Below are 27544 nucleotides of genomic sequence, written 5' to 3' on the forward strand. Positions count from 1 at the left end.
AGTGGATTCATTTATTTGTGGTTTTCTATAGGAATTGAAAAAAAAAAGATTAATTTCCCAGTTCTTGTCTAAAATTAAAATAATTGATAATTATAAATGTGATAGAATACTTGATTCTGTATACTTCTCATTGTTTCATTCTAACTACATTTTGGTCTGTCTTTACAGTTGGAAGTTTAGCAACAGGTGTATTTGTCTTGAAACAGCTGTAGAAATAGTCAATACAATATTTAAGAAGCAAAACTGATAATGTTCTCCCCCAAACCCACACACCTACATACATGTGTATATGTATGTGTGTGAGCACGTGTGTGTGGGCACACACCCACGTTCCGATTCAGTGAGAGTTCTGGAACGGGACGTGGACATTAGTATTTTTAAAGCTATCCAGGGTTTCAAATGTGCAACTGGAGTTGAGAACCAGAGCTTTAAGCAATTCTATTATAGAGTAGAATCATTCAACTATTAAAAACAAATCTATAGGTGTGCCTATGGGAAGGCTTTATATACTTTCTCTTATTTTCAGAGAATTACTATTTTCTGAGGAGCTTTTGTGGGACCTGAAATCTCTCCAGGCAGGCAAACCAGAGTCCTGGTTTCCTTATGATGATGATGACCTAATTTAGATATTTTCATAGGTTGACTTTTTTTTTTTTTAAGTTTAAAGAATTCTTTTTAAACATATGGAAAATAAAATAACAGCTTCCTATGTATCCACTACTAAGGATAAACATGAAAATTTGCCATGTTTACTCACGTGTCTTTGTTTTTTAAAGAAAGAATCGCCTGCAGCTTCAGCCTATTCCTTCTCCCCGTCCCGTTCCCCCTCTTCCCAGCAGGTGACCGTTCTGCTATAGTTGGTGTTCACAAACATGTTGTTTCTATGCTTTTACCACATATGTGTATACTCACAACAACAAACAATGTATATTGTGTTTAAAAATCTCCCAGCTGGTGTCATTACTCATGTTGATATGTGTAGCTCTAGTTTATTCCTTTTATCACTTGATTTATCTGTACTCGGCACAGATCTGCTTTCAAAGCCCTCCTCATGCTTTCCCCAGCTCTGCGATCTTAGGCAGTCTGCAGCCTCAGAGTCAGTTTGTCATTGAAAGTGACCTAGATCAGAGGATTGTTTTGAGAATTAAGTGAGATGATGTGTGTAAAATACTCATCACAGGACTTGGGATACACACAGACACACAGAGCTTTATAAACATTTGCTATTAGCAAAGTTGTATAATTGTTGCAATTATTTTGTCATTCAATAAAATAATGTGTAAAAGTGCCTGGCTCAGTTACTGTTGGGTCCCCTTTGATCTTTCCTTCCTGTAATCTCCCAGGTAATTCATTGTTTTTCTCTGCCTTTTGCCATCTGAGCGAGCAGAGGGCTGTCAGGAGTAGTGGCTTGCTCATCAGAATGTGATGGATTAACAGAGGCTGGGGAAGGGACAAAGGGACAGTCAGGTGCTATGAGGGTGGCAGGTTGTAGAGGGAGGATGTGATGGTGCTCGTGCTCCTTCTCCAGTTGCTTTTAAATTCTCCTCCTTGTATTTACTACTCCTGAAGGCCTACTATGTGATAGTGACTTGCCATATCCTTTATGCGTACTATTGATCCCTGTATGCTCTTAGGTATTGTTATCCCCATTTTGTAGATGAAGACACTGAGGCTAAGAAAAGTTTAATAACTTTCTCAGTAGATCTCTGCTATAACTGAGAGTCAGTATTTCCCCATTGGGTCTGTGTGATTCCAAAACTTGTGTGCTTCCCACTCCACCAAACAAAGTAACTGAGTGAGGGGGGAAAAAAACCTAAATGAACTGATTTAAATAAAGTGTCTAGAAGAAGTGGGAATATAAACAGATAAAAGTCATTGTGTAGATGTACTTTGTTAAATATATTATACTGTTGAAATATTTGTCCATATTTAAAGGAGACAGATCTTAAAAAGCCAACGTACTGTTTTAGGCTTATTTCATAGACTCTTTTTCCTGAATATTTGCCCAGAAAATTTTTTTCTAGAACAGAAGGGATAGGAAAGGAAGGGATGAGTTGAGAACGAATGAATGATGATATAAGTAATTGGAAGATCTTGACTGGTTTTATTATAGATGTTTAACCCTGAGGCTATATTCAAAGAGCACATCTCTTGAAGGGAAATCCAAGGTTTGGGTAAAGTGTTCAAATCAGCCTTGGTGGTGGTCCTTTCAGTTGTTCCTTGTTGATGGGGGAAATTATAGAAGTTGTGTAGCTCTTTGCCCTTGGGGATCCATAATTGCCCTTGAAGTAGAAGGATAATAATGCACATGTGTCTTCCTCTCCTTGCTCCTGCCAGGAGATGCCCATCGAAACATCATCATGTGGCTGGACCACCGAGCAGTCAGTCAGGTCCACAGGATCAACGAAACCAAGCACAGTGTCCTGCAGTACGTGGGGGGCGTGATGTCTGTGGAAATGCAGGCCCCGAAGCTTCTGTGGCTAAAAGAGGTGAGTGCGTAGGGTTGAGGAGAGGATGCTAATACCTCTTGAACAACGATGGGGTGAGGGGTGCTGGCATCACACACAAGTGTATAGCTTTTGACTCCCCCCAAATTTAACAGCCTACTAGTGACGGGAGGCCTTACGATAACATATACGGTGGATTGACACATATTTTTCATGTTGTATGTATTCTTACAATGAAGTAACTAGAGAGACGAAAATCTTAAGAAAATCATATGGAAGAGAAAACACAGTTTCAGTATTGTGTGTATTTATTGGAAAATTCCACATATACATGGAACCACGGAGTTCAAACCTGTATTGTTCAAGGGTTAACTGTAGCAGTAGAGGATTCCATGTGTTGCGGATTTGTCTGTACCAGGCATCCTGCTGACGTCTGTGATGTTTGATTTTTCCTAGCAACTCTGTGAGGAAGGTCGATCCTATTTTATTGATTATCTTGTAGTTAAATCATTCCTGTTTTTATATGCTTAACTCATGCAAGACATTGTGATATGTATTTGACAGAATACCTCTTTGAATCCTAACAGCAACCCTATGAAGCAGAGTTTCTATTTTTCGGTTGTGTTTTGTAGACAAGAAAACTAAAGCTAGTAGAGATTAACCAACCCATCCAAAAATGACACAATAAGTATGTGACAGAGCCAGGATTTGAACCTAAGACTGGTTGACTATGAAATTGATTCTGCTAATATCCCGTACTCTACTGAAGTCCAGAGAGGTGAATTAGAAAATGACAGAGCTGGGATTGAAGTCCAAATCTTCTGACCAGGACCTTCTTTCTCTATACACTTTTAGCCCCAGATGATTAATCTCTGGCCTTGGTGGCATTTTAGAGTATTCCTTTCTCATCTTGCCTGAACTTGAGCTTCCATGTCCTTGAGTGATGTGGTGATCGCTGGTCAGAGCGCTTGCAGGTGGTTCCCATTTCCAGATGTTACGATCCTTTATGAAGTGTGGAGAGTGGTGATGTCAGTTTAATGGTTCCTATTAGAGATGGATGTGTGAGAAAGTTCAAGTCCTCTGGGAACCTTGGGGGCTTGAAAACCCCTAGGTGGTCTGGTGAGGAGAGACTCCATCTAATGAGTAAGACCTGGTGTGATTCATTTACTGGCTCTGAGGTTTCAGGTAGGCTGTGTTTTCAATTACTCAAAATGTGTATGGGGGTGGGGGGAGTTTAAGGGTGCTGCGAAGTTGTCCCTGGATTGCTACTATGGGAGATAAGCGAAAAGGGCATCAATAATTATAGCAGGTATGGCTTGTTATTTGTTTTGTATAGTTTGTATATTTGTGAGTTTTAATTTGCGGAAAGGCTTCTGTAGTTGCTAAGAGTTTGAAAACACAGGTTATCTTAGGAGTTGGAGGTTTCAGGATTCTGATTTTGTCTCTGTTAACATCACATTGTGTGACTTTCGGCAAAGCCATTCTTATCCCAGACCTTGCTTTTTCCATCCGTGCTGAAGTACAAATCATTATACAGAACTGGTCCTCACTGCCCCACACTCTTCTATGTATTCTATGGGTATTAATTGATTTAATCCTAACAAGCTCTGCCTGGTAGAGAGCATGGGAGACTGAGACTGAGAGGGTTAAATGGCTTTGCCAAACAAATGGGAGAGCCAGTAAGTATTAAAACCATGTCTCTTGGACTCCAAAGCCAGCTCATCTAATCATGTCACACTGTAATGGGTGCCACTTAGGGTGGGAACCAGGTAGGAGGGCAGCGGTGTTTTTCAAGCCAGCGCAAACATGGTGCAAGAGAATAGGTGGGCTATATCACCCTTCTTGGCCACAGGTAAGGAAGAGCTGTGCTGAATTACATGAGGAGGATCACGTGGGTGGTCATTGGTGCACCATCAGGGCTTTATTGAACACACATGTTGTGGCCAGCTCTGGCCTGTAAATCCAGGAGATCTAAATATACATTCCATATAAACCTCTCAGGATACTTACCATTGTGTACTTGAGATCAAAATGCACTAAATAAAGGCCATAGAAAATAAAGTTCTAGATTGCATGGCACTGATTGTGACCTAAGACCATCCATCCATCCATCCGTCCATCCGTTCGTCCAATCAATTCCATTTCAGAATTTTTTGAGTAAGGCTGTAAACATTGCCTCGTTGTGTATTTAACTACCTGAAGATTGAGCCTTAAATCTGTTTGAAAAATTAAAAAAAAAAAAAAATTAAATTTATTTTTATTTTTTGGTATGCGTGCATAGGAATCCTTGCTGAGAATCCTTTTGGTTTTGCCATAATTGAAAGTTGAAAATTGAAGCTATTTCTTTTTTCCCCCCTTTTTTTCTTTTCTTTAATTAAATTTAGTGGGGTACAATGGTTAGTAAAACTACATAGGTTTCAAGTGTACAATTCTGTATTACATCATCTATAAATCCCATTGTGTGCTCACCACCCAGAGTCAGTTCTCCTTCCATCACCATATGTTTGATCTCCTTTTCCCTCTTCTACCCCACCCCTCTTACCCTCTGGTAACCACTAAACTGTTGTCTGTGTTTATGAGTTTTTGTTTCTTTGTTTGTTTGTCTTGTTCATTTGTTGCTTTCAGTTTTATATTCCACATAAGAGTGAAGTCGTATGGTTCTTGACTTTTTCTGTCTGACTTATTTCACTTAGCATAATAATCTCAAGATCCATCCATGTTGTCGCAAATGGTCCTATTTCATCTTTTCGTATGGCTGAGTAGTATTCCATTGTGTATATATACCACATCTTGTTTATCCAGTCATCTATCAAAGGACACTTTGGTTGTTTCCATGTTTGGCTACAATGAATAATGCTGCAATGAACATCAGGGTACATGTATCTTTACAGATAAATGTTTTCAGATGTTTGGGGTAGATACCCAGGAGAGGGATTGCTGGGTCATGTGGTAATTCTATTCTTAATTTTTTGAGGGACTTCCATACTGTTTTCCATAGTACCAATATACGTAGTACCAACATGCATTCCCACCAACAGTGTATGAGGTTTCCTTTTTCTCCACAGCCTCTCCAACACTTGTTATTATTATTTGTCTTGTTGATGATAGCCATTCTAACCAGTGTGAGGTAATATCTTATCATGGTTCTGATTTGCATTTCCCTAATAGCTAGTGAAGTTGAGCATTTTTTCATATATCTGTTGGCCATTTGTATGTCTTCTTCGGAGAAGTGTGTTTAGGTCCTCTGCCCATTGTTTTTTAATTGGATTGTTTTTTTTTTGTTGTTGTTGTTGAGTTGTATAAGTTCTTTATATATTTCGGATATTAGCCTCTTATCGGAGGTATTGTTTGCAAATACCTTCTTCCATTCAGTTGGTTGTATCTTAGTTTTGTTGGTGGTTTCTTTTGCTGTGCAGAAGCTTTTTAGTTTGATATAGTCCCATTTGTTTATTTTAGCTTTTACTTCCCTTGCCTTTTAGGTCAAATTCATATAATCTTTGAAACCACGGTCCATAAGTTTAGTACACATGTTTTCTTCTATGCAGTTTATTGTTTCAGATCTTATGTTTAGTTCTTTGATCCATTTTGAGTTAATTTTGGTACACAGTGACAGGTAGCAGTCTAATTTCAATCTTTTGCACGTGGCTTTCCAATTTCCCCAGTACCATTTATTGAAGATGCTTTCTTTTCTCCATTGTATGTTTTTTGACTCCTTTATCGAAAATTATCTGTCCATATATATGTGGGTTTATTTCTGAGTTCTCAATTCTATTCCATTGGTCTGTGTGTCTGTTTTTCTGCCGTTACCATGCTGTTTTGATTATTGTCACATTGTAGTACAAGCTAAAGTCAGGGAGTGTGATACCTCCAGCCTTGTTCTTTTTTCTTAGGATTGTCTTGGCTATTCGGGGTCTTGTGATTCCATAAAAATCTGATGGAAAACCAAAGCTGTTTCTAAAATCAGAGTTAGCATCTTCTCCTTAGAGCCCGACCGGGCTGGGTTATAGTGCTTATCAAACTTTAAAGTGTAAGTCAGTCACTTGGAGATTTTATTAAACTTCAGATCCTGATTTAGTAGCCTTCGGGTAGGGACTGAAATTTTGCGTTTCTGACAAGCTTCCAGGCATTGCTGTATTGCTGTCCTGCAAAGTTAGGAAACCACTTTCAATGCTAAAGGCTCTGCCCTTGTATCCTGAAAAGCATCCATTTGTGGAGAATCAGTAAACAGTACCTTCTTTTTAATGGGGCTATAGGAGACCAAGGCACTGGGAAGTTAGATAGCTTCTGTAGAGTTCAACTGCACATTCGTGAGACTCTTGTGTGCTGGGTTCATTGGGCTGCCATTTGTTTACTCTTTATTCGTTCCTGAATTGGCCACATTTTCACTGAGGTCCTGCCGTGAACCAGTAGTGTGATAGGCACTGGGGACATGGGCACAAAGAGGACTCAGTCTTACCCTTGAGGGGCACACGGTCCCTGGGGACAGTGGTGGTGGGGCTGTCAGGAGGGAGTGGGTGGAAGAGAGCGACGTGGACACAGAGCCATAGCAGATGTGCTCAGCACAGTGATACAGGAATATGCAAAGCGCTTTCTGAGAAAACAATTTGCTTCCTGGAGGAGTTATTTCAGATGAGCCTCAAGATAACGAGTGGAGGTTTTGCTTAATAGAGAAGACAGGAAGGATACTCTAGAGAGAGTCGATGGTTCGTTTATGTTAAGGTAAGTCAGTCCTAGCACACGAGCCTGGGATGCCTCCCTGAGTGTAGTAGGAAATGAGGCTCGGGCTCAGTTTAGGGTTCAGTTTAAGGTGATGGAGATTGGTTGATGGTTTTTCAGCAAGGGAGGGATGTCTTAGATCCTTTTGGCAGGGCCAAGGAGACTGGACTAGGGGTGAGAATATGTGTGTGTGGGAGTAAGAACTGTTTTCTTCCCTGATTACACCACTGGGTTGCCTTTGCTTGGCTCTTCACATAGGTTCCAAAATTTGTAACATGGCCCAGAAGATGGTAAGTGATGTTATGTTTGCCTGCTCCTCTCTGTTTACTGTGTGTCTTTCACCTTTCTAATCCATCCTGAGCGATCCCCTCAGGGCGCCTCAAAACACACCAAGTTCTTTGCCACCTCAGGCTTGACTAGTGCTTTCCAAACTGCAGCCCGCAGACCAGATCTCGCCTACTGCGTCTTTTTGGATGTTTGGAAGTTAAGAATGGGTTTTATATTTTCAAATGGTTGAAAAAGAACCAAAGGAGAAGAAAATTTTGTGACCTGTGAAAATTCTATGAAATTAAACTTTTAGTGGCCATAAATAAAGTCTTGTTGGAGCACAGCCACACTCATTCATTTATGTACGGTCTATGGCTGCTTTTGCATTACAGTGACAGAGCTGAGTAATTGAGACAGAGACTGTATGGCCTGCAAAGTTGAGAATATTTACTCTCTAGACCATGGGAGAAAAAGTTTGCTGACCTTTGGTCTTGATGATGTGATGATGTGCCTTTTGCCCCGAATATTCTTCTCTCTACTCACCACTGATTCTAACTCATCCTTTAGGTCTCAGCTTTATTGTCACTTGCTTTAAAAAGCCTTTCCTGACCCTCAGATAAATCAGAAGTCTCTTGTCATTGCACTCTCAATTTTATTTCAGTGTATCTTTCATAAATTGTTAATCATATATCAATTTGTATGATGATTTATATAATGCTTGCCCCCTCCAACCATTGTAATCCACAGCAGGATGGAGATCATATCCATTGTGTTCACTGCAAAGTCCCTACCTATAATCAAGTGCCTGACACTTAGTTGTTACCCAATACATAGTTTTTGAGTAAAGTGGCCCAGTAAGGGGCTGTTGCAGTATTCCAGGTGAGAAATAATGAGACCAGAAGGATAGAGAGGAGATTGGTCCAGAAATCTTTAGGGAATAATATCAACTGGACATTGAGACTGATTGGCTGTGAGGGGTGAGTGAGGTGGAGGAGTCAGAGCTTAACACTCACTTTGGGATTGCTCTCATCCATGTGCTCCTGAGCATGGAATCAGATGTCAGAGGGAGCTGGGCAGAACTTGGAGTTCAGACGTCCTGGAAGACAGAAGTGATGGACGAAGACCACCGTAGCTCTTGGGCAAAGTCTCTTGGGTCCTAGTCCCACAATATGGAATTCTAATCATGTCCTTTATATTTAAGGTTTATGTGTTTTGAGTTGACGTATGTCTCCTTAATACAAATTGTCAGATAAAAGGAAAAATGCCATTTGAATTTTTCATAACCCCCAGCAGTCTGGTTTTTCCATTTGGTCTCAATGATTCTGACTCTCATCTTAATAAAGGCCAAATGTAAATGAAGTTCTGTCAGGCCGGAACAGCTGGAGTCTCCTATCTTTATAAACATGAAACATTGGAGGATAACAAGGTGCAGACTGAGGAAGGTCAAGAAAGTTAAGGGGCCGATGCCAATCCTGACAGCTCCGAGTTAATGGAAGATAATTAACTGGCTTGTAGGGGCCGCATGGAGGTGTTCCAATCCTTTTAACTCATTTACTCTTTTTGCCATTGTCAGCAGAGCAGAGAGCTACTCATTTTAAAGTTTGAGATTTTCATTGTTCATTCCAAAGCTCTGGAACCGGCTGGCTGGAATGTCAGAGGGTTTTGTTGATTGGTTTAGGAAATATATCTGCCCCTCCCATCGCCCCAGTCCATGCCTCTCTGCTTCTGTTCCCAGATAACATATTGAAAAAGTGAGTAAATGATTCTCTGATTGGTTCTAATGTGCCTTTTCTGTTATATGTAGATTTTTTTGGAGGAACCTGGGAATTTGGATGCTACCAGAGGTGGTTTGATAACTTCCTGCTAGCTGTGGAAGGTGTCAGCTAAGTGCTTTGCAGTAGGAACTATTGAAAAGAAAACTACTAGAGGTCAGGAAAGCCTTGTTCTAGTCCCTTCTGTAAAATAAGAGGCTTGCCCCAGCTCATTTTTAGAGCCTTTTATGGCCTTATTATTTTATTCCTCTTGATGCTTTAGTAACATCTACTCCTTATCCTTGGGTTTCTTCTAATCTTGAAACTTTGTGAAAGAAAAACAATATCAGTTCCTTTCTTTGATTTACACCATTTCTTTTTTAAGGGCAATATGATAGAAACTAGTCTTTATTAATTAGTTACTCTAGCTTTAAATTCCATGTGTGAGGTCAGACAAATAAGTTTGCAAACTCACCCTAGAAAAAGTGCTACATACTTCATTGCTGAATATCACTACAGTCACCTTTGAAGTACTCCCCTTGGGAAGCTATGCACTGATGCCAGCATCTAGTCCACCCTTCAAAGCAATTTGGGAACTCCTTTTCTGGAATGGCCATCAGAGCTGTCATCATATTACCCTTGATGTCCTGAATGTGATCAAAATGTCTTCTTTTCAATATTTCCTTTATCTTCGAGTAAAGAAAGAAGTCATTAGGGGCTAGATCAGGTGAGTAGGGAGGGTGTTCCAATACAGTTATTTGTTTACTGGCTAAAAGCTCCCTCACAGACAGTGCCGTGTGAGCTGGTGCATTGTCGTGATGCAAGAGCCATGAATTGTTGGCGAAAAGTTCAGGTTGTCTTAACTTTTTCAAGCACTTCCAAATAGTAAACTAGGTTAACTGTTTGTCCATTTGGTACAAATTCATAATGAATAATCCCTCTGATAATCAAAAAAGGGTAACAAAGTAGTTGCAATAAGTTTGTGAACTTATTATAATTGTCAGACCTTGTATAGTTTTAATATGATTCACCCACATTCACCAGATCTTAGCAATAGAGCTAATAATACAAGATGCTGAGAAACTTGGGGAGATGTAACACAGATCTGTGAAAACAACAACAAAAAAGTACAGGGTTTGTAGCCAAACACACTTGCATTTAAATCTTCCTCCACCATTTACAATTTTGGGACTTTAGACAACAAAATCAACTTCTCTGAGTTTCGGTGCACTTAGCTGTAAAATGAGGATAATATCAGCCTTATGGAATTACTGTAATTTAGTGAGATATTGCAAAGTGCCTTGTACAGTAGATATTGATATAGTAGCTTAATTTTCACTTCCATGTGTTTAACCTTGTTTTTCTCTAATGATGGGCATATCGGTAACATCCTATCACTGAAGTGGGAGAATTTGAAACACTAGAATATCTTATTTCATGGAGCTGCCTGTAATGAGTTGTATGTTTTTCCTGTTTGACTAATACCATGTTTCCCCGAAAATAAGACCTAGCCGGACCATCAAGATGCCTGTAAGGCATCTTTTGGAGTAAAAATTAATATAAGACCGGGTCTTATATTATTATATTATATTAGACCCGGTCTTATATTATATTGAAATAAGATCGAGTCTTATATTAATTTTTGCTCCAAAACATACATTAGAGCTGATGGTCTGGCTAGGTCTTATTTTCGGGGAAACACTGTAGCTAAGGAAAGCATCTAAAACCACCATAGAGTTGTCAGAGGCAATCATAGAAAATAGATAGTGAAAGAGTACAAAACATATTTTCAGTCATTTATTTATTTGAATCATCCACATTCTATGTGCAACACCGACACCAGAAGGCAGCCAGCACTGAACTCCAAAGCAAACTGATTTACTAAATACCTTCTACTTGTTTCCCCTAAAATTCATGATTGCCTTCAGCCCCAGAATTATTTTATTTCACAAGGATTATTTTATTTAATCTTTACACCTGTCTTGTGGGGTAGATAGCTCTTTTTCCAGATGAGGAAACTGAAGATCAAAATAGTTAAACATCTTACTCATAGTCTCATACCATGTAAGCAAACCTACACCAAGAGCCATACCACAGATCCCCCTCCCGTGGGGGCCTGTGCAGTTTACTGCAGGAATCCAGAAGTGGTCCCTGCTCTCAAAACATCATAGTCTGATTGGAAAGGAAAGATACAGATCAACTAAGCAATAAGAATAGAACAAGGAAATAGTTGAAAATAGTAGCTGAAGTGCATATATTAATATAATACTTATTATATATCTAACATTTTTCTAAGCATTTTATCCATATTAACTCATAAAATCCTCACAACCACCCTATGAATTAAGTATCACCTTTTACTGATGATGAAAGAGGCCCAAAGGTGTTAATCAACTTGCCCAAGGTCACTAGGCTAATAAATGGCAAGGCTGGGATTTGAACCTTGGCATTTCCAATCCAGAATATGGGTTTACCACATTTTACTCTACTGCTTTTTTAAGAGTTTGTCGTGCAGTGTTTGAATAAACTAGTTCTGTAAAGAAACTTGTAAGTGATGGTGCTCAGGAGGATGTGAGGCCGGGAACAATAGGTGGTGCATTCCCTTTTTTTAATTAACAAGTATCGTCTCCTGTGTGATAGGCACTGTGCTGGGCATCGGGGACGCCAAGGTGAGCGAGACCAATAGTGGCTCTGGGGAGGCTTCTGGGAACTTAGATGCTAGAGTAGAGAGGCAGGAAATCGATAAGGGGACAAGTATTTGTGTGTATGTGTCCATGTGTATGTGCGCACACACACACACACACACAGTGATTTTATTTTCTGGAAAATGCTGTGAAGGAAAAAACACAAATGAACAGATCTGGCATGGCTAGTGTGTTCTTTCTTGGGAGCTTTTGTCTGACCTGAATGATGAGATTTTCAGGAAGAGAGAGCAGCACAGTCACTGAGGGGAGGAAAGCACCTGTGAGACCAGCCAAGGAGGTGAGCAGGGCTGCGAGGGTACGAGCAAGGCAGGGAGCAGTGGGAGGTGGGCTGGGGAAGTGGGCAGGGGGCCAGACTCTGCACAGCCACAGCCCTTGAGGCCATAGGCAAGAATTTGGATTTTATTCTAGAGCAGTAGGAAATGGTTGATGGATTTTAAGCATGGGTGTGACATGATCTGTTTTATGACTTAAAAAAAAATCACTCTGGCTTATGTACCGAGTAGATAACAGATATTTGTATGGCAACAACAAAGTTTATGCTGAAGGGAAAAAATTACAAGACTGAATGTGCAGTCTTATTTTAAGACTTCGTCAGTATAGAATAAAAGCCTACTGTATATACAAAAAAAACATTAATAATGGGACACTATCCATGGTTGGAGTAGTTTGCTACTGTTACAGCACAATGCTCATGGTTTTATTACTTAGTAATTTTCCATTAAAAAATAATATTATAGTCATAGCTAACCTTTCTTGGGCTTATTTTCCTAGAAAGCACTGTAGGAGGGGCTTCCTATTCAGTATTTCATCCAAGCTTCTCAGTGACACAATATTATTATCCCATAATACAGATGAAGAAATTAAGGCCTAGAGCGCTTAAGTAGCTTCCCCAAAGCTGCACAACAAGTAAGTGGTAGAGCTAGGATTCTCACTGCATCCAGCCTGCCTCCACTTCTTGGGCTCTATTCACTGGCCCTCATTGACTGTTCTCAAAGGGCACTCATTTGTCCCCGCATGCCAGGGCTGCAGGCTGGCAGACCACAGGCTGAATCTGGTCCCCAGATGGGTTTTGTTTGACCCACCCTGTGCTTGAAAAAATTTTTTTAAAAATTACTTTCCAACATTTAAAACTAAGAAATTTTACATAAAAATCCAGGTTTTAAGCTACTCTAGAAAAAAATAACACAAGGACTTGGCAATCATCGGCCCACATTCCCATGTGGAAGGAACTGGGCAGAGCTGCGTTGGCGCTGCCCCCTTTAGAAGGGACAAGTATCCTTCGTTTCACAGCAGTCCCCACCCAGCCTGCTTCACTCATTTCCTTTTCAACACTCCTCCTCCAGGCGTTTGAATTTGAGACCCAGACTGTGGCAATTTGTTCAAAGAATCCATCATTACTTTTCCTATAACAAAATGCTTAAAGAAATGGAAAGACTTTCCAGATGGTGAACTTCCTGGTCAGTGTGGCTCAAAGGATACTATACCCATATTCTCTCACACCCCTCAGTCTTTGCTCAGGTTTTTCCTTCTGCCTGGAAAACGTATAAATAGTGTCTTCCTTCTCTTGGGGAAAACTGACACTAATTCTTCAAGACTCCAGGAAGCCTTCCTTGACTTTCTCCCTTGAGTGTTGATTAGCTTGCCCTCGGTCTCCATTGGCATCCTCCCCTTACCTCTACCCTCAAATTTATCACACCAGATTGTGTGCGCCGGGCATCCAGGGCATTGCTTAGCACGTAACATTGATAACTCAGTAAATAGTTTAACAGATGAATGGATGAATGTATTAAATCATGTATCGTGACATTTTTTATTATTGGGTGTGTCTGTGCAGTAGCTCCCTTCCAAAGTAAAGATCCACTGCACGCCGAGCGTTAAATTAATTTTCTCATTTGTGGAAAAGGAAGTTGGGAGCATTACCATTCCTTTCCACCCAAAGTCCCTTCTGGCTGCAGTCCTGTTACCTTGTGTCACAGCTGACGTCGTGTGTGACGTGAAGGCTCTAGATTGAGGCAGTAACTCCCTTGCACTTCTCCTGGGTGTCTTTGTCCTCTTGAGGTAGATAACCCCTTGATGTTGTTCCCCTCACCCACCCAGAGAATCCAAGACTCCTCCACTGAATCAAACAGTGTCTTCTTAGAATGTGTGTACCAGGGTCGTCCTCTTATGTCAGACCAGATTCCTCCCAGCCTTTAAGCAGTGCAGGCAGCATTGTCAGCTGTTGGTAGGGCATCTGTTGTGGATTTTCTCTCGAGGGTGGTCTGCCCATAAACTGGGCATGTAACTGAATATACAGAGCGTTGAGGCTGATGGCCTTCCGTCATTTACCTGGACAGCGAATCCTTCCCTTATCGTCCTTGCATTTACATATTTGATTTATGCTAAATATGTGCCATATTATTTTAGTTTTATAGTCCAACAAAGTAATTTTACAAAGCAGACAGAAAAAAAAAAAGGACTTGGCCCGATACCTAATAACATTTAATAAATGTCAGTTATTATTAGAATGCTATATTTCGTATTTAAGTTTATGGCTCATGGCAGACTTTGACATCTGTTTTCTTTATTTGATCTATGACATGGCCTTGTGTGATAAATATTACTATTTGCCACATTTTACAGATAAAGACAAAGCCTCAAAGAGGTGAAATGACTAGTCCACAGATATCAGACTTGGTCTTTATGAAGGTCCAAAAAAATCCTGTCTTGTCTTTTTTTTTTCTGCTGCACCATGTTTCTTTCTCATTTGGGTTGGTGGGTTCTGACTCGGATCCATAAGAGCAGGGACCAAATGTATGTATTCATTGTTGGCTGTTGAGACACTAGAAGCCAAATACCGTGCTTGGCATTAAAAACATACTCAGTATTTGCTAAATTAATTCATGTTTCCTGGTCAGACCCAGACTTACGGCTATCGTCCTAACACCCACATGCCCAGCCTTCTTGCTGCCAGCCTTCCTCACCACTGTGCAGGGCTGTCAGTGCATTTTAGTGTCACCAGAGAAGCGAGAGAAAGATTGCTAAGTTTGGCTGGCTTTCTGCCCGTATGATATGATTTGATGTAAAACAAAAATTGAACAAGATTATTTTCTCACAGTGGCTAAAATGGGTCACACCTACTGGAGGAGAATATCGTCTTTAGAAAAGACTCTAAAAAAGACCATGCATTTAATGTGCGTCATGACATAGGAACTCATTAGCATGACTGACCTCGTTGAGGTGGACTGTCACCTTGACAACTGTCACCTGGGAAATCTGGATGCCAGGGCTAGGTGGATGTTGATTGCAGCAAGGGAGGAGGCAAGCCAGAAGTCAGAAAAATTGTAAGACGGGATTTTTCTGGAAGGGTAAATAAATCTCATTTCTCTGAATATGAGTTGATACTACTTTTTTTGTTGTTGTTATTGTTCTGTGATCTTCAAAATGAGAATAACTGTTCTGGTATTATAGGGCTATAGTTATTGAATCAGTAAAACAAATGTGTCTAGTAGCTGCTATGTAGAAGGCATAGTGCCTGGTGAGGGGGAGGCAAGGCAGAAGCCAAGAGTGCCCTTTATCTCAAGGAACTCCCAAGTCTAGGACCACATGCAAGAGGCTGTGAAAGCCATGGTTTTCCCCATTTTATTATCAAGGTTTTCCAGAATACAGAGAAGTTGGAAGAATTTTATAGTCAACACTGAGAATGATCCCCTGGATTTTGCCATTAACATTTTTCTGTACTTGCTTTACCATATATATGTCCATCTATCTGTCCCTCTATCCATCCACCAACCCACCTTAAGGTTTTGGAGTAAGTTGATACATCGTTACACTTGTGAAAGCAGTTTGAAATATTAAAGAGCCTTCAGCATTCTGAGGTACATAACTAAATTCTATTTACGATATTCACTCAGTTTGATTTCTGTCTATAAGCAGCAGCATCGACACCTGCATGAGAATTAATTAAATATCTACCATGTGCTTTTAAGTGGGCTCTCTCGCTTAGTTTGTAAGCAAATGCTGTGAGGTAGATGTTATCACGTACTTTGCAGATGAAGAAGCAGAGGCTGGAGGGCGTTAGATAAATTACCACTTACTGACAGTTAATTCTGGCAATGCTGGAATTATCTGGGTTTTCTAACTCTGGGAAATGGATTTGAAAAGGAGTTGAAAAGGGTAGCTGGTCAAACTCCAGCCTTTATCAGGCATGGTCCCCTGTCTACTCAACAGATGAGACACCTGGGTAGAGAGACCTAGTTCTCATAGTTTAAGTTCCAAACCCCAACTAACACATTTGTCTGACTTAACTTTTTAAGATAAATGTGAGCTCTGGAATAAAATGTTGTCGACGTTATCTCAAGTTAAACTCATAATGAAAGAATCGTGCTTGAGACTGGGTGAGACCTAAAATTCAGGTATCTACACAAATTCCAACCCATTCCTCTTTTGTCTGTGCTCCAGCACATTCGAGTTACCTTTTAGAGACGGCCTCTTCCTCCCCTTTACATTAAGTGTTTGTAGTTCGAATAAATGATTCAGCGCGTTCCTTACCTGTTCTGAACCCAGGGATCCTGGGAGTACTTCTGCAGAAGGACCTTATTTGAGGCTTGTTTCCGTGCTCCAAGCTGTGGCCAGTCTGCTAGTTGAATGATAAAGCGATTCAGGGATCCCCATAAAAGCCCATGTCTCTCTGAATCCTTCCTGTATAGAGAGACGACGGATTAGGTAAAACTTGTGAGTGACCTCAGTAGCAAAAGAAAGTCTGATTTCAACTTTACAGTCCCATCAACACCCATAACCTACACCTTCTCAAAAAGCTGCTTAAGTGTGACTTCTAGTCTTTGTAATCTCAATGGTCAGTGTCTTCTGGCTCAAAAAATGCAAGGCTTGGGAGTATTCAGAGGGAATTAGAGAGCTGCTTGAGTAAGTGATTCTGCCGTCCCTGGCCTCTGTCTCTCATTAAAGCTTTGCCAAAGGGTTTGGACTGTGGCAAAGATAGACATTTTCTCTCAGTAATGCTAAATGTATAGCGTTTTGGCTCTTGCCCAAGTAAAACTAAGCAAGCAATTAGGAAATAAGATCTTTTTACCAATTAATTATGCATCATATTATTAATAATAAAGATTTAATTTCCCCCAGTATTATTTTTATTATTTTTGCTTCATCATTGATTAGTGAAAATTATTGGTCGTAGCACCAGGCCATGGTCTGGCATTGGGAACAACTGGTCTACATGACCCCTGAAGTTTTCCTTCAATGCTGGCATTCTGTAGACCTAAGACAGATGAGAAGAGACTCGGACCAGAGTGAAGGCTGCTGCAGTTGTCTTGGCCTGAGGCCATGTGGTCTGGCTTTGGCTGGCGCTCAGAGACAAGCCCGTGGACCTGAGAAAGAGCGTGAATCACTATGCAAGTATTTAATGAGCACCTCCCATGTCCTGGGAAGCAGCAACTGGACAGCGGTGAAGGAGTGTTGAGTTTGGAGTTCAAGTGGCCAGGGTTTCACCCCAGGCATTTCACTTACGGGCTGCATGATATTGGGCAATTCACTTCATTTTTGGCCCTTCGTTTCCTGCCTATAAAATGGTATTGCTGAATATTATGTATCAGAAGGTATTTGGTAAGTTGTGGAGCACTTAGTGATGTATTTTCAGATGATGGTTATGCAGAAGTTGACTTTCAGAAAGAAACTTACTGAGGTCTGTTTCTCACATACTTATCTCTAAATGCAGTTGAGGAAACCAAGAGTGAAAGGAAATAAAATTCACAGTTTTGAGTGTGGGCACTGTGCTTCATCTTTACAGACAACTTGAGGAACGGGTATTTTTATTCCTGTTTGAGCAGGTGAGAACAGGCTGGGACAGGTTTCCTTCTGCTGCTAGTGACTGGTAGAGCTGGGCTCTAATTCAAGTCAAACTCAAGCCTGTGCTCTTTCTATAGCCTCTCACAGGCAAAGAGCTTAGGGAATGGAGGAGTCACAGACAGGGTAAGTCCCTTTTCAGGAGCCCCAAATCAATATTTCCAGAGCATTTTCATGTACACTGTTAAATTACTAAGTTATAGGATATTGCCTTCAGCAACAAACATTCTCAGGATGTTGGCTGTAAGAATGGGAGCATGTTTTAGAAGTGGTCTAAAAATAGTGTGGTGCTAAGGAGTTCCTGCCAGAGTTGATCAAAGATATTCATTCATTCAACAAATATTTACTGAAAATTTATTTTATTCCAATTTGTTAACTGCTGGGAATAGAGCAGTAAGTAAATAACTCCCTGTCCTCAAGCTGCTCATATTCTAGAAGATGGACAGAAATAAGGTCACCGTGCGCTGGAAGTGGAATGGAACTTGAAGTCACTTTGGATATATACCCCAGTTAGAGGAGGGAAGTTGAGAGGAGGTGAAATGGAGGCTGGGGCCTGAAGGATGGATTGGAGTTAGCTAAGCACTCGGGTGGGGTGGCTTGCAAAAGTCAGGCTGGGTGGATGGACTAGCATGAGGAAAGGTCTGGAAATCTGAGAAACAAGACCTCTGTGGGGCTCCAAATACAATAGGGTGAGAGCTTAGAATATGAGAAAGCAGTTCAGTGAGTCAGAGAGCACCCTTTGAATCCCTGCCGTGTCCTCAATATTGTTCATGATGGGAATTTCCTTTTTAGACATCATGGGATGGAGCCAGTGTCCCCTCGCCACGGACAGAGAAAAGCCAGAGGCTATTTGCCACACCTTTTCTGACTCGCCCACCTCAAGGACCTGGACCTGAGAACTCAGTGAAGCTGAGCTCCAGGTGCTCGTGGAGCTGTGTGTCCGCCCTGGGCGGAAGGCGCTCTCCTCATTTCAGTCCTCTCAGGACTAGACTAGACAGTGCCCCAGAGAACAAAGCAGTGAATTAGCCCCTTTTGTCAGGAGGGTGGGACTGAACAGCAGGCAGGGCTCTTTCCACCTCTCCTTTGGTGGGCGTGTGACTCAGAGGCGGTGACATCAGCCATGACTTCATTCACCCAGAGGAGAGACAGTATGCAGACTGAGAGCAGGGCTCTGGCTTCTGCCCTCCCTCCTCCATGTTTTGTCTCATCTGGGACATTAACATGGTGTCTGCCATTGTTTTCCACATATCTTTTTCATTTTTCTATTCTTTTCTCTTTCTCCCTTAACTTTTTTTCCCGTTTCTCATTTTACTCATTTCTCATGTTTAACCTATTCTTTCTTTTCACCCCATTTATGTTCTCTCTTTGCACATTTTTGTTTTTGTCTTTATTTTCATCTCCTTCCTCCTCTTCTACTTAATCTTTCTTGTTACATTTTCTTTCTTGCTCATCTTCCCTTTTGCCTCCATTTTCCTTCCTTCCTTTCCCTAAGCTGTTTCTCCTCCTTCTGTGTCAGGAATGTACATGGAAACTGGTCCTCCTGCCTCCTGTGTCTTCTTCCCTCCAGACTTCCCACCATCTTGTTGCTGTCCTAACCTTCTGAAAGCTGGATTCACAAATCACCTCCTGCTCAGCATGATGGTGGCTGCGTTCTCTTTTGACCTGAGTGTCTAATATAAATCCAGATTTACCCCTCACTATATACTTCAGCATACATCTCTCAGGCGACCTGCTCAGGGTTCCTTTTCCATGGCCAGGACTGCAGCTGATGCTTCTTCCTGCACTTTTGCTCAGGCAGGTGCCCTAGCTTGGACTCCCCTCCATGCCATCCTCCTTAGTCTTGCCTTCCCTTCACACCAACGCAAAATATGACCTCCTTAGTCATACTTTCCTCTACCTCCTGCCCACAGCAGTGTTTTTCCTTCATCACCTTGCAGCATTCTTAGTTTGCAAATTGGGTATTTTAGAACTTGAATTATTCTGTGCTGTTTCCACATTCTTGCTAAGCGCTTCCTACACGCAGACTCTTTTCCCCACCGAGCCAGGAAGCAGCCTGAGGATCGGGGCCCGTGCATCCCTGCCCTTTGTGGCCCAGCCTCAGGCCTAGCCGCACACATGTGACCACAGACCAGGACTGAGCGACAAGTTGTTGCACATCATAAATACTTCATTCGAGAAATAGTTGTTTCATGTTACCTTTAGGGATACAGGTGAATAAGTTATAGTTCCCCCTAAAAGGACCTAAGAGTCTAATAGGGGAGACAGGCCCCCATATAGAGTAAGGATGTGGAGGAAACTAACATTTATTGGGGATGTGCCAGGATGGGCACATTAAGAGGTACAACCTCACTGAATGGAGTCCTGCTAACAGTACTATGAGTTACTTATTGTCAATGAGCCAAGTGAGACCTATAGACATTAGGTGACTTTACTGGGCAGAAGTAACACAGTTAATAAGTAGGAGAACCGAGGTTTGAACTAAGGTGTGCCAGTCTCCAAAGTCCCTGCTGCTTCCTGAAACAGGAAACAGGTGGTGGAGCTGACATTCTAACTAACAACAAGAACAATTATTTAAAAAGTGCTTACTATGTGCCAGATGTTCTAAACACTTCACATGCATTTGCCCATTTGTTCCCTTAACAACTGTGTGGCAGAGGTAGTATTGTTTTCCTCTATAATTATCATCAGGCAAGTAAATTGAAGTGAAGAGTAATAGTTCAGTAGCTTTCCCAAGGCTGCGTGGCTGTGAGGCATTAGCGCCAGGATATGCACCCTTGCAGTGTGGCTCTGGAGAAGAGGCAGCAGAATGTGCAAAGTCACCTTGGTGTAGAGTAGCATATTGTATTACTAGAACTGCCGTTGCGTCAGTCCCTGTGGCGAGTTGGGCACTATGGGGGTGCTGATAGGTGAAGGTGTTGAGACATGAAGCTAAAGAGGGGGCCCGAAGCCGGGTCACAATCACCTGATGTATTCAGTGCCCCCTCTCAGAACCCTTCACAGAAGATGCACGTAGTCTTCCGAGAAGAGGTGCTTTCCATGAGGCATCCTTCATTAGGAAGTTGATGAATTTCTGATCTCCTACAGGATGGGTAGGGAAGGGATGTCTCAGTTGTGGCCCTATTCCGTGTCCTGTAGGAAATGACAGTGGAACTCTGCAATAGTGGTATAAATGAACAAGGAAGGGTAGATAGACCTAAATAAGCCCCAAAGAAATGCCAAGTGGAGCAGTAAAGTATACCCATCCTTTATGGGTTGGGGAGAAGGAAAGTTTGGGTTGAAGGACATTTGGGGAAGAAAGAGGAGGGGGCATCCATGTGAGCCAGCCTGAACCTGACGCCAGGTTGTCCTCAGATGTCCCTGAGTGCTCATCGTTTGATGGAGCGCCTTTCCCGCCGCAGCCCCCTCTTCAGGGCGCTTGGCAGCCATTCAGAGCGGTGGTGTACTGACACAGGAGCCCAAGCCAGGAAGTGAATGAATCCATTTTCCAATTAAAATGAAACTTCTCCAAAGGACCTGCTCACCCCAGAAAGAGAAATTTATCTTCCTGGCAGTATGGCTTGGCTACAATATGCATCTGCTCCTACGGCAGACTGTGAAAAGCCATTACTTGAATGAGAAAAGAGAAGCTGGGACAGTTCTTATTCATAACCTCATTTATTTATCCATTCATTTCTTATTTCCCTTTCCACTAACTTCTATTTAGCGTGTACAGCTCTGGTCATTCATTTATTTATTCATTTATTCAGCTAATGTTATTCATCATCTATGTATCAGATACAATGCTAGGTCCTAGGAATAGAAAGATGGAAAAAAAACACAAAAAACAGTTCCTGCCTCTTAGAAGCTTTCAGTCTAATAAGGGAGATGGGCACGTGAACAGATGCTGGAAGTGCCGTGGTGGGGACAGTCACAGAGAATTATGGAGGCATACCGGGGCCGCACCTCCCTCGGGAATCAGGGAAGATTTCATGGGGTGGGTAGTACTTGAGTTGAGTCCTAAATGATGAGGACATGTTGGCCTGGTGGAAGAGGGAGGGGATTTCAGATAGGGTGTGCTCTGAATAAAGGTATAATGAGCAAAAGCACAGTGTGTGCGGGTGACCTAGTGTGTCTTAGAGTGATCAGAGATGAAGCTGGCAAGTAAGACCTGTATCTGCCATGCTAATGAATTTGATCCTTCACTCCAAAAGTAGTAGAAAACTTCGAAGGGTGAAAGGTATACTAGATTGAAAGCTTCCTCTTCCTGTGGGTGGCAACAGTGTCTGTTGTTTGCTCATTGCCTAATACTGAACATAGTACCTGACACATAGAGAATACCAAATAAATACTTATTGAATTAATGAGTTATTTATGGAGTCAAATTTACATTTTATGTAGGCCATTGTATTCTAATTGGCTGTGTAGAGTGTGGGAATTAAAGGAGTAAGATTTGAAAGTTAGGGGCTATATCACTTAGCTTTGCTGTGTAACAAACCACCTCAAAAACTTAGTAGTGTAAAAAAAACAACCATTTATTTACCTCATAATTATATACGTTGCTCATTTGGAGGTGGCTAACTGTACAGGTTGCTCAGAAAGATGCATTTTCTGGTCTCTGCTGAATTCATTCAATAGTCTATGGGCGGGCTGCTGGGTAGGGTTCGCTGCTCTCGGCTTTGCTCAGCTCTCTTGCATGTCGTGCGCCTTGGCTAGGATGGTTCGTTTCTGTTTCACATGTCCTCTCATCCTCCAGCAGGCCAGCCTGATCTGTCTCACATGGCAGCATTATGTTCCAAGAAGACAAAAGTAAGGTCTCTTGAGGCCTCAACTGAGAAGTAGCACATTGCCACTTCTGCTTCATTCCATTGATCAAAGCAATTCATAAGGCCAGCTCCACTTCAGGTGGTGGAGAAATAGTTTCACCTCTCTACAGAAGAGCTACAGAGTCATATTGCCAAGGGCATGCATACAGGGAGAGGAAGAATTATGGTAATTTTTTGTAGGGTACCAGATAAGATATCAGCAATCCAGATTATAGAATGTAATGGACTGGAAACGGGATAGCGAAGATGTGGGTGTGATGGTGAACTTTATGTGTCAACTTGGCAGGGCCACAGGGTGCTCAGACATTTGGTCAAATTTTATTCTGTGTCTATGATGGTATTTCTGGATGAGAGTAACATCTGAATGGGTAAACCCAGTCAAGCAGATTGCCCTCCCATCTAATCAATTACAGAGCTGAGGAGAATAAAAAGGCTGCGTAAGAGGACATTCCTCCTGCCTGACTATCTTGAGCTGGTCCATCAGTCTTTCCTGGTCTTCAGACTTGAACTGAAACATTGGCTTTTCTTGGGTCTTGAGCCTGTTGGCCTTCAGACTAGAAGTTACATTATTAGCTCTCCTGGTTCTCAGGCTTTGGACTCAGACTGGAAGTCCTGGGTCTTTATACATGTATATGAAGAGATTTCATATATTTGAAGGATTTCATATATACATATAGGATATATATGCATAGGAGTATATATATATACACACACACACATATTTTGTATATACTCAGTGTGTGTGTATGTGTGTATGTGAGTTTGTGTGTGTATAAGTAAATAGCTGACCCTTAAACAACATGGATTTCAACAACTGCACAGGTCTACTTATATGCAGAAATTTTTTCAGTAAATATACAGTCAGCCTTCCATACCCACTTGTTTAGCACCTGCAGATTTAACCAATCACAGATTGAAGACAGTATTTTTGATCCAAGATTGGACATCTGTGGATGCTGAGGGCTGACTGTATATTTATATGAAAAAATATACATTGTTCTGTGCCATTTCATATAAGGGACTTGAGCATCTGTGGATTTTGGTATCCCCAGGTGTCCTGAAATCATCCCCCAAAGATACTGAGGGACAGATGTGGTTAAATTTTGGGGGAGTGAAGTGTTATACACAGACTTTTGATGGCTGGTGGATCGACACCCCCGACCTCTGCATTGTTCAGGGGTCAACTCTGTGTGTGTAGTGTGTCCGTGTATACACTTGAATCTATTTCTTTGGCGTTCCCTGAGTAATACAGGAGGTGAAAGGGTATGCATTAATTGGGAGTTTAAATTAGGTGGATGATTGGATATAAGGAGTGAGAGAAGAAGAAGATGATGCCTTCGGTAACTGGCTCAACTGACAGAAAACTTTTGGGGGAAGATAACAGATTCTGTCTTGGACATGCTGAGTTAGAGGTGCAGTGGGACATTCAGGAGACGTGTCAGAGGAAAGTGTGAATGGGAGTTGGAGATTTGGCGCAGTATCCAACTTGTAGTTGGTTGGAACCATGGGGGCAGTTGAGATTGCCCAGAAAGCATGTGAACAGTGAAAAGAGCGCTTGGATGAGGCAGGAACTCTGGTAGCACCCACTTTTAAAGGGCAACTAAGAAAAGGAGCTCAGGAAGGAGACAGAAAAGCAATTAGAAGGGTGTGAAGGATTCCAGGAGGATGAGGTATTAAGAAAGACCTCCTCATTTCTCCACTTGTCCAAATCTTGTACTTTTTTCATGTCTGTTCCAAGACCTTCTTACCCATCCCAAAGCCTTCTCTTCCTGTTAGGATTCTTTCCCTTCCTTCCTCTTTCCCTCCCTCTCCCCCATCCTCTCTTTCCCTTTTTCTCTCCCTTCCATAGACAATACCACCCACAAGAACTTGTCTTGTCTAGATCACCATGACATCCTTCGACTTTTCTCCTGGCACTTCTGCGTTTTGTTGTGCTTCAGGGAGGTGCACTTCTGAACTAGCACTGGGCTGGTCCATGGCGATCTACATTTTCGTCTGTCTATCCACTTAGTTGTTGTGTAATCTTGGGCCAGTCTTGGTGTGGTCCCTTTCTGGATGTTAGTTTCTTAACCTGCAAGGGGAGGTTTATAATTTTTCACCTTTCCTGCCTTAAATAATTATACAGATCAGATGAGATCATGCATGTCAAAGTGCTTTGAACAACATGAAACTCTGGCAGTAATTACAGAGAAACTCGTTGACTTATCAGGCACTCTACATTATTTCATTTAATTCATACAATATCCCTTTGAGGTAGATGCTAGTAATACGGCACTTGAGGAAACTGGAGCTTAGAGAAATTAATTTGCCTAAAGCTTCACAGCTGGGAAGTGGTGAGGACAGTAATCAAACTCAGGTCTGCCTGTCTCCGATGTTCTTAGAGCCCACATACCAAAGCCTAGCTTTCCTAATGCATTTGGTGGTATCACATTCCCGGGCAGAGCCAGCTTTGCTGAAGACGATCAGGTTTCATGTAAATGATAACATTTTTATGGTTGGGAAATCGGCTCTAGTGTGGATTATAAATTTACCTTTTTGTGTAACAGTAGGGCTCTAAGGGAGGTGTGAGGGTGGGAAGGATGCAGACATGTATCCAATTCTTGAAAATTGAAGAATTTAAATTATACAATGGAATTATTTCATTTTACAAATTTTATGACGGTACAGTTACACAAATCCTCCTTTACTGGGTTAATCTTACGTTGTCATTTCAGGTTTTTGTTTGTTGGGTGCCATTCTCCACGGCAGCACAGACACTTATTTTACTTGACCTTTTGGCTTCGTCTCAGATCTCTCCCTCCCCCGTGAAGCCTTTTCTAGCCACCTCGCCCCCAAAGCTCTTTCTGTCCTCTGAACCCTGTCTGTGATTACTCATTCGAGGAGCTATATGACCACACTCACTCTATTGGGATAAAGTTATGAGGCTGACTCACTAAACCTTGGTATCAGGCTCATTACATTATTGTCATACATCACCTTATTAATTACCTTTTCATTTGCACACATCTTTCTCCAGCTCCGTTTTAATTTTCTCTTAAAAGGGTCTGACTTTAAATTTCTTTATACCCCCTGAAACTTTTTACATTTTTTTTTTTTTTTTTTTCATGAATCAGCTGGCTTTTGCCCTCCGGGTGTTTGTCATTTCGAGATGGATTTAAGCACATGAATGTATAATTAGGATACAGCAAGGGATGGAGGGATTCACTGAAAAGGTGACATTTCAGCTGGATTTGAATCAGAGGCAGAAGTTTGATCGTGGGAGAAGATGGGAAAAGTCAGTCTAAGGAAAGGCATCAGCCTCAACAGAGGCATGGAAATATAAAAAGAGGATAATGCATTTAGGGAAGTGAAAGAAACGAGGTGAAAGCAGTGGGGAGCGAACTAGGAGAGGGATGATGGGAGATGAGCCCCGAAGGATTCATAAAAATAATGGCCAAGTTGGAGCCAGGTTGTTACGTATCCTGAGAGCCATGCCAAGGAGATAAAAATGTGATTTAAGCCATGAGGAACTGTGGAACCATTTTAAAAGAATGTAATGATAAGCTTTAAGTTTTTAGAAGGACGCCTCTAATAGCACAAACCTCTGACTTGAATCTAGTAGCATTATCTGTCTGACTTGAATCTCCAGGATTTGGTCTTTCTCTCTGTGGATGGGAGTTTCATTCATTCTGGGAAGTTTCTGGTTGGGGATTATGAGCCACTGCATGTGTTCAGCATCATTTTTCTTTTAAGAATGACATTGAGGATTAAGTGTCTTCCTGAAACATCTTTCCTCTTTGGACCGTCAGTCTGTGCCCTAATTTGGAGTCTCGAATGCAGAGTGAGAATCGGGTTTTGCTTTTCTATGGGTTGTTGTGCTGGAAAACAACATTGTGAGTATTTGGAATGTTCAGGCAGGATCATTTATTGGGTGGGGAATTAGGGAGCTCTCTGTTCCCTCCCTTTTATTCACTGCACACAGCAGATAGCCCAGATAGAATCCCTTTGCAATTAATAACAAAATATTTGGATGATTCTTTTTGAACCTGTCATCCCTACTTTGTCACGCTGCTCCTAGACCCTGCTGTCTCCCCATATACATTGCAGTATCTGCTTCATTTTTCCCACAAGTTCCCTCAGTATGTAGAAGCCAGCAGAGACCTCGCTGTCTCCCTGGGAGAAAGTTAGGGCATACGTCTCCTTGCCTCGAGGCTGGGGTGGCTGCTGCCTGGCCTTGAATCTTAGATATACTGCTCTGTCTCCACCCTCTGCTGAGACCTACAGCTGTGTGCCCTTTCAGGAGTAGCCTCCTCCCAAGAAATGCTGTGGTTTTATAAAGTAATAGATGATTTTTTTTAAAAGTAAAGGGTTGTTCCTTTGGTTGCCTTCAAGCCTGGGGGATTGCTTAGCTCAAAGGAGTGTTATTGGAATGCAGAGATCTTTATTGCCAAGTCACACACCCCAAATCACAGCTGATGTCTTTTTTTCTTGAAAAGACTAGTTTTTGTTAGTTGCTTGGTAACTGGAGGATAGACTTAACTCATTCAGCACAGAGAGCTCCTAGTTTGAAGTGGATTCAGCTATCGCATAATGAGATGCAACTAAAATCAGCATGTATTGAGGATGTGCACTGTGGGCTCTCTAACCCGCCCACCATTTGTGCAGTGAGGTTGTTATCACGAACTGAGAAGTTAAGTGAGTTGCTCAGGATTGAAAATGAAATCTCTGAAAATTTTAAAAACTATGTGAAAAAAAATATGTTTGGGAGGACTTTTCTTCTTTCTTTCTTTTTTGTTGTTGTTTTCTTCTGTAAGGAATGGCAATAGCTTCCTTCATGATGATTCCAAAAGGCCAAAACTCACAGCTCTGATAGCTCTGGGGGCCTCAGAGTGGTGACTGTTCATAGTGGAAGGAAGGAATACTCACTTTAGAGCTAGAAGCCCTGGGTGACATTGGGCTAAGCCCTTGTTATCTGAACCTCAGTTTCTCCATCTTTACTGTTTGACTGTTGTGTGTCAACCGCACACTTTTGAGCCGCT

The 27544-nt window shown here is 41.6% G+C and overlaps 1 protein-coding gene across 16 annotated transcripts in view; it reads left to right on the top strand.

Moving 5' to 3' along the window:
* FGGY (FGGY carbohydrate kinase domain containing) overlaps positions 1–27544 on the top strand; it is a 378919-nt gene that overhangs the window by 39281 nt on the left and 312094 nt on the right. For all 16 annotated transcript variants that reach the window (XM_074334784.1, XM_074334788.1, XM_074334791.1 and 13 more), the window contains one exon: positions 2338–2489. In XM_074334784.1, the coding sequence (XP_074190885.1) occupies positions 2338–2489 (152 nt within the window). The remainder of the gene's footprint in view (positions 1–2337; positions 2490–27544) is intronic.

This window comes from Rhinolophus sinicus, linkage group LG06 (genome assembly GCF_036562045.2).
Source record: "Rhinolophus sinicus isolate RSC01 linkage group LG06, ASM3656204v1, whole genome shotgun sequence".
NCBI lineage: Eukaryota > Metazoa > Chordata > Mammalia > Chiroptera > Rhinolophidae > Rhinolophus > Rhinolophus sinicus.